General features: G+C 50.5%; 1 protein-coding gene across 1 annotated transcript in view; it reads right to left on the bottom strand.

Moving 5' to 3' along the window:
• Positions 1-964: 964 nt before the first annotated feature.
• ITPKB (inositol-trisphosphate 3-kinase B) overlaps positions 965-13123 on the bottom strand; it is a gene marked incomplete at its 5' end in the record, with an annotated part of 64861 nt that continues 52702 nt past the window's right edge. The window contains 4 exons of the mRNA XM_080614833.1: positions 965-1711; positions 4518-4589; positions 6115-6216; positions 11772-11976. Of these exons, the coding sequence (XP_080470959.1) occupies positions 1496-1711; positions 4518-4589; positions 6115-6216; positions 11772-11976 (595 nt within the window). The 3' untranslated portion in view covers positions 965-1495. The remainder of the gene's footprint in view (positions 1712-4517; positions 4590-6114; positions 6217-11771; positions 11977-13123) is intronic.

The following is a 13123-nucleotide window of genomic DNA, read 5'->3' as shown; positions in this document are numbered from 1 at the left end:
ACCAAACCCAACCTTTTCCATGACACTAATGGAACAGAGGCAAGTCTGTAAGGCACTTCCACATGGGCTATTCTAGAAAGCCTGGCAAGGAGCTAAAACAGTGCAACCATTTACAATGGCATCAGACGAGCTGAAGTCGTCTCTGGTGAGAGATGAACTGAGAAAAACCTTAGGAGACATCAATCCTGCGGAAAGAGGCCGGGGCATGGCTGCAGGCAGTGCAATGGCCAGCTCCTCCTCATCGCTGAAGAAGAGCTCCCACTGAGGGTGCTGCACCACTGAACGACGGCAGAGGGGCTCTAGAGCACCGCTCCTGGGAGCAGGATTTGACGGTGGCTTTGGGGATGGAGCAGGGGATGGGTTTGTGGCTGCCACGCTCTCGCATGCTCTTTATGTCTCCATCCCCACCACTAAAGGCTGACCTTTGGAGCCAGCCCTACTGCTAGCAGCTGAGTTCAAATGTTCCAGGAAGTTAAAGAATAGCCTCCACCCTAAATAGGGAACTGGGTGTTTTTGAAGGAGCAGGAGCGCTGGGACTGTCCACACAGCACTGAAGAGCCAAAGAAGACTGATTAACCTGGATGGCTACTTTAGGTATCATAGTAGTCCCTTATAAGCTATTTTTCTCTCCCCCAGCCTTGCCCAAAGTCTTTATTCACTGTGGAAGGCTGGAGATCACAGCTAAGGAGGGCTAGAAGCAGCTCCAAGCAGGGAAGGTGGGTGTCTAGAGAGGAGGTTGAAGTGTTAGCCACTGTTCCAGGGCAGCCAGCATGGGGGAATGGGTGGGAAGCATGTGGCCATGGCAAATACCTGTGTCTGACCACATGGCTCTGCAGCAGGAGGGAAACCCTTGCGCTTGAGTGCCACCTGATGATAACTGAGTAACTGCTATGGGATGTCTTGAACACAAAGAAAAACCCCATTCTGCCCTTCTAGCATCATACAAGGACTCAGCACAACTCGTTCTCTAAGCTGAAAGGTGCTGGCAAAGATGACTAGAGGGCTCCCACCCCAGTATCCTTTGACATCTCCAGGCCTTGCTCACACACGCTTGCTGCCAGAGGGTCTTGGGCATGGCCATTGAGTTTTTTCAGGATGAAACTACCAATCCCAGCATAGGGAGAGGTTCCTTCCTCCACCAGCCCTCTTAAAAGGTCTTCTTAAAATCAGGCTGTGCAAGAGACATAAGTGCGATAGGCAAAGCATGTGCTCGCCTAAGCATCCCCATCCCGGCTGGCACGGCTCGTGCTCCCACTGGCTCTGCAAGGCCAAGGTTTCAAGTTCACTTTTGTTCTGGCAGGTTAGCTCTCTATTTACATGGAGAGGAGGGAAAAAAAGGAATCAAGACAACCTAAAAAACCACAACAAAAACACATTAAATACGGAGAGTATAGCTTTCGAATGGGAAGGGCCAGGGCTGGAAAGTGTCTTGTAGTGCAGTTCAGAAGTCAGTCGGGGACAGGTTGGGGGTAGTGGCAGAGTTGGATGCATGGCTTTAATGCAAGTCTTCACTCTGGGACAACTCTGTCAGGATCTGAATGAGGTTGTCCAGCCCCCAGAGGTAGCCATCCTCTCTGTTCCCTTCTACCCAGGGCACGTTGTGCTGCAGAACTTGTCCCTCCGGCAGCGGGGTGGTTTTCCCAAAGTCAATCATCCAGACTTTGGCCTGCTCCTTCTTGTCATGAATGAAGAGGAGGGAGCTCCCGATTACCTGCAGAGAGGAGGGACCAGTTAGTGATGCTCCTATTGCTCAATCTCAGCCAGCTTCAGGGCTTTCTTAAGCTTATCTCAAGCTGCAAGAGATGACGCTGAGATTTTGCATGAGCAAAAAGCAAGCTCTGTGTGTTGCTGGCTGTGGTTGCACATGCAGATGGGGTATTCAGACAAGCTGATTTACTTGTACAAATCTCAGCTCTTGGCAGAAGGAGAGGATCAGAAAAACATGGGCATGAAAGACAGAAATGTCATTTGGAAAATGAGTCAAGGGAAGGAATGAGATGAATTGTCTCAGCCTTCAACGGGGATTTTTTCCGAGGCTGGTTCTTTGTGACTGGCTTGTGCTATTCACACTCACTAGCCCTGCAGCCATCAATCACGACAGGGATGGGGATGCTCCGGGTACAAGTTACTTGCAATGTGCTGTCCCCTGCCTGAAACACCATCCAATTGCACCCACATTCCCCTTAGAACATTCCCCTGGCTTTCACAATGCTCTGGGAATGCAAGTTACAGAGGTGCATGTAGGTGAATTTCCTTATCCATGAGTTCACTCAGCTGCATCTACTTCGAAGAGCTCTTTTATATCCTGATCAGCCTTTGGGAAAATCCTGCAAGTACTGTCTGGGCAAGTGTGGGGAAGCCCAGAGATGCATTTGGGGAAGTGAAGCACATCACCTTTCACAACATAAGCCTCAAGGCCTGTCACACGCAGTGATGAGACCCCACAAGCCCAACGCTCACCACCCACAACGCAGAGATGCTCAGCCTGCGGGTACCTCCAGCTCAGCCCAGCCTCCAGGCTGCCACCCATCAGCAACTCTGCTGTGGCTACCCAAGGCTTGGGAACACATATCAGTGTCAGTCCATCCACCATTGCGCTCTTCTGCTGAATCTGCTCCTCCGGTCAGGTTTCAGCAGGCAATACTACAGAAAAGCACTAATGGGTGCACTTCAGAGCTGGCCTACGTGAAGACTGTCTTCCAAATTACATCTGACATGCATGAACTGGTGGATGATGAACTCACTTGCCCTTGTATCAGTAGCAGTTAGGCAGGACACAGCATGCTGAGAGCCAAGATTGCCCCACACAATGTGCAGATATGTGGAGGAGCACAGCTGTAGGGGCATCCAGCTGGTGTCAGCCCTCTGAAAGAGCAGCACTAAATGTTACTGGGGACTCCCACATCTGTGCTGTCAGCAGGATTTGGTTTGAGGTTTGCCTTTAGACAAGGGTCTCAAACGGGAAGCGTGTACTGTTTGTAAAAGCTATTATGAATTTACATTTTTGAGGAGACTTCCTCCTCCAGCACATTGGGAAAACATCCAAAGGCCAGCGATATCTATTATTTCTCAGAAATTATTATCTAGAGCTCTTCTTCTAAGCTCTCAAAGCCCACTCTTGGCTGGGACAGAGCATTTTAACATTAAGGAAAAGCCCGTCCTGGGTCTCCAAATTCTTCTGCAGCTCCTTGGAGGAGCCCTGCCCAGCGACGGCTCAGTGGAGGGACACACAGAGCTTGGCAGACCTTCTGCTGTGCTTCATCTCAAGAAAGTGGGACAGAAAGTCAAAGCTGCTGCTTTTTAATTTTTAAGGAGTGGAAACTCTTTTCAAAGCCTCCTTGAAAGGCTGTTTTGTTTCTGTGTTTCCAAATGAAACCCTGGTGCTTAGTTTCAGGGAGCATTTTGTTTCCTGTGTTGAACTGACCTGAAACCCTGGGTTTTGACATCTCCCTTCCATGAGTGGCTGCGGCCAAGGTGGCTGCTAGTGAGGGGCAGTGGGCTCTTGGAGCTGTGGCTCCTGCTCTCTGAGTCGAGGGTTCCTATGAGGCTCTTTTGCCCTTAGACAACACATGCCAAGGACATGTGCTCTCACGTTTTGTTAAGCAGATGTAATAGCAAATACTCATTGCCAATGCTGAAGCAATAACATGGTATAATTAGATTATGGAGTAGTCCAGTTTCATTGAAACTGCCAAAAAATGTAGTGCTTCATTTTTGTATTCCCACCAGAGATGAATTTTCATTGTAGAAAATGTTGATTTTGTGCACATTCATTTCTGGAGGAAGTTCTTTTCAGGGGAATCATGTAGTGACAGGACAAGGAGGAATGGCTTTAAACTGAAAGAGGGGAAATTTAGATCAGACATTAGGAAGAAATTCTTCCCTGTGAGGGTGCTGAGGTGCTGGCACAGGGTGCCCGGAGAAGCTGTGGCTGCCCCATCCCTGGCAGTGTTCAAGGCCAGGTTGGACAGGGCTTGGAGCAACCTGATCTAGTGGAAGGTGTCCCTGCCTGTGGCAGGGGGTTGGAGCTTTAAGGTCCCTTCCAACTCAAACCATTCTGTGACTCTATAATTCTATGAATAGTCCTTACTGTTGATGCCCCAGCCAGCTCAGCAAAGGCAGTCCAAGAATATCTGCAATATTGAAGCCTTATGGAGCAGCCACATGACACCTGATGCACATTGAGACAGGCATTCCTTCCCAGAAAACCCCTATACTTCCACACTAAGGATTTTTACTAGTCATACAAGCCCACAAGCAGCCGGAATTCTTCCTAAACCACTTTTAACTTGCATGAACACTAGCTTTCAGTAGATGTGAGCCCATGTCAAAACATGAGTATCTCTCAGTCATCAGCTGATGAAGAATTAGATAAACAGGAGTATGAAAATATGGATATTAAGGATAAATTCAAAATTGTAGAAATTTACAGCCTCTGACTTCTCTTTTCTCCTTGGACAAGCTGAAATTAAACCATTTGCATCTTCAAGCAGATCTATCTGGACACGAGTCTTTACCTCATGGCACTTGAAGAACGGGGATGTCTCCAGCGTAGCACGGATGCCCTTCAACCGGTTAAGGTAACTGTTCTGGAATTGAAAAGACATAAACAAACCCCCCAAGCTGTCAGTGCTGCAGGAAGCCTACATAAAAACTGCTGCATGGGGCAGGCAGGAACATCACCCCTCCCAGCACCCTCTCCGGGATACCAAGTTTGCACGGAGAGATGCAGGTGGTGTCCCTCAGCCGCCGTGCGCTCAGCATTCTCCCACAGACCTTTCCCCTGGGAGTGTGTCCCCTCCTTTTTGGGATCCACTCATCCCTTTGGCCTCTACATCACCTTCTGAGCTCCTATTGCTTCCAAAACCTAGTGAGAGCATTTGCTTGTGCTGAACCAGTCCCTTCAGCAGACTTTTCCTGCTGCATCCATGGTGCTTCCGAGGAGGGAACAGCTAATTCAGCAGCATGCACAGCCAGGCTGCTTTTTAATCTCACCTGCACTCTTTTTAACAGGTCAACTCTTCACCTCAGTTGTCAGTTTATTACTCAGTCAGCCAAGCATCATGAGATGCTTCTGTAACCCCTTATCAGCACTTCTGCAAAGTTGCTACCATAGGTGGAAGTGCTTTCACACTCGTTAGCAGACAGGTCAAGACCCAAGTGCCTGTTCAAGCATCCCTGCAAATTGCTTCAAAGGTGGCTTCTTTGATAACACCATGTTGAGGCTTAGATAGAAGGACTAAGCACAGGAGCACACAGAACAGGTATCTGGGCACTATAATACACCTACATTTTCACACTTTGCATGGGGAGATGCATGGGGAGATGTATTGCAACAGTTTGGCCAAGGAGCCCAGTCTAGAGCCAGGGTATGATGGTGTGAGTGTGCTCCAAAATTTTTGGGGATAAAATGCAGCCAGGCAACTTCATTTGCAAATCCAGGAACAATCCCTGGGTATCTATTGGTGAAGTGAATGTGCTTGGTTTGAAGGAGGCAGCCCCAAGGGCCACTCCAGCTGCAGCCTTGTGTTTGTAGGCTTTATATAGTACAGCTTGAAATGGAAGTGCTTTGTCAAATAGGATATTTGACACAGTCAGTGTAAATTGTTTACTTCTCCGTCTCTTACTCTCCTGGCAACATAGAGAAACTTGGGAAAGGCTGACTGTGGCTCGGCCATGTGGAGGGCACATAGCACGGGCAGGGAGATGCTTTGGCCACCCTTCCTGTGAGACCAAGGCCAGGGCAGCCTGCATGGCCAGGGTGGGAGCCCCTGCCATCTCATGCTGGTGTACAAAACAAGCTCAGAGACTGCCGACAGCCCCACGGAGAGGAGGGGACAGAGCATGGCTGTGCCTCCCAATGGGTTCTGGAATCAACCCTTGAGCATCCTCACCAGACTTGGACATGGCTGGCTGAAGCAGTGCTGCTGCAGTTAACGTGTCCCCTCCTAGCCCTCCGCTGCTCTCCCCTCACCCCTGTGCCAGGATGGGGTTTCTCTGTGCCAGTTTTCATGCATTTTCCATGCAGCCGCCTATGGCAAGGGGCTGATGAGCTGAGGGCAGCCTCTGCAGGAGGAGCTCTCTGCAGGCAGCCCCCCAACATCACCCACTCACCAAAACATTGCGGTTTCCTCTGGTGAACTCCCTGAAGGCCTCTGTGACTTGTTCCTTTGTCCGTGTCTTCTTGAAGTCCCGGTTCACAGTGCCGTCCTCTTTCTTGAAAAGAAGGGAGAGCATTGAGCGGGGTGGGGAGGGAGGGAGCTGGGACAGGACTGGTGTTTCAGCAGCCATGCACGTCTCTGAGTAGGATGCAACCAGCCTTTTTGGCACCTGAAGGACCTGTCTATGCTATGACTATGAGCAGAAGCTGCAGTTCTCTGCCGTGCACATCCCAAATCCTACAGCTCTGCTGCATTGCCCCTTAATGCAAATGGCAAGTCTCCACCATCACACATTTGCTGAGGTCACTGGCAGCGTGGACAAACTACCTCTCACAGATCTGGTGCTTGCTGCCAGCAGGCTGGAGATCACTCATTTCTGGCCACACTGTGCACAAATGGCTTCCCATCACTGCTGCGGCTGAGCACAGGCACCAACACCAGCCTCAGGCTGCACCCCTGCTTGGGAAGGAAAGCAGAGCACAACCACAGGAGGACAAAACTGAGTGTGGACAGAGACGACATCTCAGGAGCTGGCACAAAACCCCTTCCATGCTAAGTCCTCCACAGACCACTGCAGCAAGGAGATGAAGACAAGAGGCAAGCCCCACAGCTGTCTTGCCTTCGATAGTCCATGGACAGCAACCCTCAAAGACAGGAGCACTGGCACCAAGATGCAGTAAGCAGCCTTGTGCTCTCCTTTTCCCCACAGGCACATCCATGCTCCTGGCTGAACCTCTGGGCAACCTGTAGGTTTCTCCCCATTTCCCCAGGCCTGCTGATTTTTAGATCATCACATTTCATTGTCTGGAGCAGCCATGGGTCAGGCAGGCAGAGCTCGCTTCCTGGATACAGGGCTATTTTAAACCACACGTGCTCAAGCTCACAGCTCTGCTTGCAGTGCTCCATCCCACTGCTCCAGACAGCTCGTGTGCACACAATAGAGCAAAGGGACAGAGGCCAAAAAGACATCCTGTGGGCTGGGGAAGACGAAGTAAGGATGAAGAAGCAGAGCAGAAGCTGGGGAAGGAAGAGAACACAATGAAATCACCTGTCCCAAAGATTTCTGGGCCCCAGCTGGACTTTGAGACCCATCTAGGGAAGTGCCTCTGGGTGGGCCATGTGCATGGGGCCATGTGCATCCCTCTGGATGGAGGGCTGGCCATGGTAGCCAGTCCAGCTTGGGGTAGTCCAAGTGCCCAGGCTGCAGAGACCTGGCAAGGCAAGCCTGGTACCAAACCCACACCTGATGTACAGTTTGGGATGAATCAAACACCACACTTCCAACTTCCAGCTTGCGTTTTGTGCAAAGGTGATAACGAAAGCAGCGTGTGAAAGGTCTTTGTCTACAGGAAAAACTTTGTTTGCATGGGGTGCAACCAACGTCAAACCACCCTGGATGCAGGCTGACCACTGCGTGCTGCCACAGGGCTTAAAAGCAAGGTTAGTGGCTGGCAGAGCACGGATCAGCAGAGGCCAGGAACAACCTTCTTGCGGGAGACCTCCCTGCCCATAGCAGCCATCCTGCTCATGGACCAAGCAGAGCTAAGCTCTCTGCTTTTGGTTGTGTCTTGTGAGGCAGCAGGCTGCAGCAGAGCAGGCAGAAGGCCTGGCCGAGGATGCATGGTGGCACATGCGTGATGTACAGGGGAAGGGTGCTGAGCTGCTCTACGTCTGCTACGTGAGCCCTGACGTGGCAGTTCAGAACTCAACCCACCCTCTCCCGGGGGATGATAGATATCACTTTGGAGAAATGCCACAGCACTAATTTCACATGTAAAGAGCACAACTTTCCACAAAGCATCCAAGAAAGGAGATGGACTTCTAAACACTCCTAAAAATAAATGAAAACCACAGATGGCCTTTCAGATAAGGCAATCTAGGCTTCAGGAAAGCCAAACAGCTTATCCGCAGTGCTGCTCCCATCATCACTCGCCTCCCGCGGTTTCCTTGCCCAGCCAGACGTTGCTGCTGTGGGGCTGACAACTGCCATGACATTTACAGGTGTCCGAGCCCCGAGGGGGCTGGCTTCCACACAGCACAAATGTGAGGGGGGCTGATAAGGGCTATTGCAACCTCCGCCCCACCAGTGATTCCAGTTTGCACTGGCGTCACTGGGGCAGGGTTCGGGTCAGCCAGCTCTCTCTGTGTTCGGCCTCAGATGGGGCTCGTGAGCTGCTCATGTTTGGAAAGCCAGGTGAGGGCTTTTTCAGGGCTGGTTCTGTGACCCTGCAACAGTCCCAGCCCCAGGAAATACTGTCCCACCATGGCTTTGCCGCAGGCAATGGTGAATGACTCTCAGATGAGAGAATCTGCTTTGAAGTGGCACTTACCATAGAATCCCACACTGGTTTGGGTTGGAAGGGACCTTAAAGCTCATCCAGTTCCAACCCCCTGCCACGGGCAGGGACACCTTCCACTAGACCAGGTTGCTCCAAGCCCCGTCCAACCTGGCCTTGAACACTGCCAGGGATGGGGCAGCCACAGCTTCTCTGGGCACCCTGTGCCAGCGCCTCAGCACCCTCACAGGGAAGAATTTCTGCCTAATATCTATCTAAATCTCCCCTCTTTAAGTCAGTTTAAACCCACTCCCCCATGTCCTGTGCCCTTGTAAAAGGTCCCTGTCCAGACTTCTTGTCAGCCGTAGGCACTGGGAGCTGCTCTAAGGTCTCCCGGAGCCTTCTTTTCTCCAGGCTGAACAAGCCCAGCTCTCTCAGCCTGTCTCTATATAGCAGAGGTGCTCCAGCCCTCTGAGCATCTTTGAGGCCCTCTCTGGACTCACTGGGCAGGCCCAAGTACCCCAGAGCTGAACACAGTACTCCAGAACTAAACACAGTACTTCTTGCAATGAGCTGCATGAAGCTTCAACTGGGTCACCGGTTGTATTACTTTTAGTGTGATAATTTCATTAACAGCTACAGCTTCTAACAGTTTCAAGCTACTCCACAAAGTTAGATGAGTGTCATTAACTCCTTTTGTACAGGAAAATTTCCATTTTAAACAGGAAAAACCGGATCCTCAGGGCCGCATTGGAAAGCAAGAGGTCAGCCAGTAAAAGGTCCCAACCCTGAGCTGAGTGTTGACCTCATCTGCTCATGCTGCCCCAAAGGTTACCCCTGCTCCTTGCCCTGTGCCCTCTTCCAGTCCATGCATCCATGACCAAATCCTGCCCTTCCCTTGCGCAACAAGGTGCTCTCCTGTATCAGGCTCCAGCCATGAGCGAGGGGTCAGGCAGATTCACCCCTGCTCTTCCCATGGAAGCATCCGCAGCAGGAAAGAAAACATGGGGGGACGTGTCATTAAATAATATTTTCCTGGAATTTCCTCCAAGGACTCAGTAGCAACTCAGAGGATTGAAGAAGTGTTCCTTAATGTGGAGACTTGACCCCAGAAATAGGGCAAATACAAGGATATGGCACAGCATGACCAGCCCTACAGCCCTGTTGGAAAAAAAGCCAGCTGAGAACCAGCATGAACTGTTAATGCTTTAGCTTAGGGGGAAATAATCCAGAAGTGAGGGATTTAAGGAGAATTACACTAATTAGAGCCTTGATCAAATTAGTCAGCCCCTAGCACAGCAGCAGGATTACTCCTGGAGGCCAGCACTTCCCAACATTGTTCAATTAAAGGGCTGCCCCACTGCTCACACCACGCAGCAGCTCACTTGTGGTCATCCAAAACAGAGGAGCAATTCTCACTGCTTCTTTATAGCTTTTATTTCCCTCCACGGGGCTTTTGGGCCTTGCATGGGTATATGATTTTGGGTTTGGTTTTCTTTTACACTTTTCATTTCAAGTGGTTCACATATAACCTGCTTTGCTCTAAAGGCCTCTAAATGTCCTCAGATGACAGGCTGAGAAGCACCACTGGAGGCTAAGGGTGTATCATGCTGAACTATAAATAGACAGATATTCCTTTATAACAAGGAGAAGAAGCAGTACATGGGAGCTTTGGTCCCACTGGCCCAATTCTTATTTATATAGCCTCAGTTTCCTAATAAGCACCAGTAAAACAACAGCATTAGGAATGCAAAACAGCAGCAGTGGGAACTAGGCAATGGGTTGTCCTGAGCCACAGCACCTCATAGCGTGCTTGCAGGCATCCATAGCAGAAAAGGGTCTTTGGGAAAGCTGGGGAGATAGGGAAGAGCTGCATGAGCAGGCAAGTGCCCTGACGCAATGTAGGCACTGCAGAAAACTGCTGTGGGGCACCATGGCCGGCAGCATCCCAGACAGCGCTGTGGGACAGGCAGGGGTACCTCGTGCTGCTGACAGAAGACTCTGGAAGGGGTTCAGCCCAAGGTGTGCTCCTTGGGTTTCTGAGGGTGGTTGAGTGAGGGATAAATGCACTGTCCTCTGCTGGCCACGAAACACTGAACGAAAAAGATGCCCTCCTTCCTGTGTGCAACATGCTCGGCTGGGCTTCCCACAGCCCAGGGACTTTGTCCCACGCAGCAGTGCAGATGAGTCCCTTCCTACCAGTGGTTTGGTATGTGGGTAATCAGAAGTAGCGGCTTGAGTGACCCATTCCTGCTCATCACTTTATAAACCTATGGTCTAACATGTGTTTGACCAGTGAGGTGAAGGGTAACACCACCAAGAAAGTCTACGAATCTGCTGTATTGGCTTTTTCAGGCAATGGTTTCATTTGGTTTAATTCTATCATTGTTACACCACTATCTCCAGTCAGGAGAGGTGCAGGAGTTTAAGGCTGCAGCTGCAGAGACTCAGATAGATGTTCTGGGAGAATTCTGCCCAGCTCAGGAAAAAAACAACCTGTCATCAAGAGAAAGAAACTTCTTCAATAAAGATGCATGTAGAAATCAAGCCATCATCTCTGCCAAGAGCAAGTGGCTGCCTTGAGCTACTTCTGGGCCCTCAGCAGTGCCCCAAGCCTGACTTGCTGCAGACACAGCTTGACTGAGCTCCTCTCAGCTGCTAAGCCAACACCATGCCCAGGAATGTGATGAAACCCTTAGCTCAAGTATGGTACTACCTCTAACTCGTTGGCTGGCTATCAAAAGTCATTAAGCCATTGCTAATGTTCACGCAAGTCTTCTTGCCCTAACACAACTGCTTTGACGTTACAGACCTAATTCTGTGCCATCAGACCTAATCAAGTGCCATCCCAGACATCTCTCTGGAGCAAAGCCTGCTTGCCAGGAGAAAAACTCCTGGGCTGGCTCATCTAATGGGGACACAAAAGCATCCCAGCAGGTGTCTCCAGCAACATGAGCTCTGAGCAAGCACAGTCAGCAGGTTATACGTGTGGCAGAAAGCGCTGCTACTTGTGTTCACCCTATTTCATAGGGCTCGGTTGCTGAATTTTTCCAGGCAGGGATGTAAATACATCCTCCTCATCGACTGGGGATAAACTCACAGCTCCAACTGTCCTCTTGCATTGGTGCCCTGAGGTCAGCTGCACTCTCAGAAGAGCAGCTCTGCCCCAGGCCAGGTGCTGATAAGGGTGGTTTGGCTTGCAGGGACCAGGGATGTCCTGATGTGACATGGTCTTGCCACAAACCTGCTGTGTGTGTGCCTCTGTGAGTGAGTTTGGTTACCAAATGCTCCCAGCAGCTGTTCCCCCTGCTCTGCACACCCAGAGCAGCCTCACCTTGATCCCCTCAATCCTGAAGCCCAGCGTGGCAGTCGAGCTGATGGTCTCCCTCCACTGCATGTAGCGGGGCTTGGTTACTGCCCGCAGCACGTTCTCCTCCTCAGTGGGGGCATCAGGGTCCACCTCAATCATCTTCTGGTACATGTCCTTCCTCAGGCTTGGCTTCTTCCGGGCCTTTATCAGCTCCTCCTCCAAGTATGTCCTGCAAGGAAGGAAGGGAAACATTAGAAGGCCCTAGAACCACCAGAGAATGTGCCACATGCCCATAGACAGCCCTTGCCCCAGAAATCAGGTCAAGCCAGAAGAGCCAATGTCTGTGGAATAAGGCAACACAAGAAATAACACAACAAACCCCACTGCAGGTAAATGGATCCTGATTTAAATAGCACTCCATCATCAACACCTGGTTATCTTCTCAGTATATCAGGGAACCACAACTAGTTTGGCAGTAACAAGGGAAGTTACTTCTCACAGGTGCCCATGGTGTTACTGGCTTGTTCCTGAGGGGACCTTGTCCCCTAATACTCAGCAGACCTGAGCAGTCACTTAATGGCTCTCACAAACTAAACATGGCTTTCAAGATGTGTCCAGAAAAGTGCCCACACGCTCTAGGACCCATCTGAGTTGAAGGCAAGAGGGAAGTTACCATCGCTCCGGGACTAGGGTGTCGGAAAGGAGGATGGAGAGTGCGGAGCAGTGTGCCAAGACCTTGGTTTTATGCATCCTTCAGAGGAGCACCACTCTGAGCCAGAGAATGCTAATGGAGAACTTCTGCACTCAGGCATGCAGAAAAACATCATCTACAAAATAATACTTCCTGCAGCAGTAATAAACCACTATGTAACTCCTGTTGTGGCTCCCAAACCTGCCCCAGCTCAGCCTGGCAGGTGCCCAGACTCTCTCCAAACAACTCATCAAGCTGGGGAAGATGTCCCAGCAAAATGACACAGGAATGACTCCCTCCATTTGTCACCTCCAAAGTGCTCTATACCTCCCACTCACCATGCCCAGCTCTGCAGAAGAGCTATGCCCTCTCCCCATGTCCCTTGTGCCAAAATCCCTGCACTGAGAGTGAGGTTCACCTTCAGAACCAAGCAAAATGCATGGGGAGGATGCCAGGCAGACTATGTGGGATGGGGTTCCTGTGTTTCCCACAGGCTAAGCAAGGCAAACTCGTGTCTTTTCTCAGGGCAGGGATATGACATCCACAGGCACCAGACCGTATGAAAAACACTGCAGATGGACATGATGAAAGGCTTCAGCTGAGATCACCAAAGCCATGATTTCTGGGCAGGCAGAATAAAAGAGCAGAATAAAGAGATCTAACAGCCTTGAGGTTTAGTTTATCT

This window comes from Psittacula echo (assembly GCF_963264785.1).
Source record: "Psittacula echo genome assembly, chromosome: 4".
NCBI lineage: Eukaryota > Metazoa > Chordata > Aves > Psittaciformes > Psittacidae > Psittacula > Psittacula echo.
The sequence above is the reverse complement of the archived record's forward strand: the minus strand, read 5'-3'. Positions and strand labels throughout refer to the sequence as shown.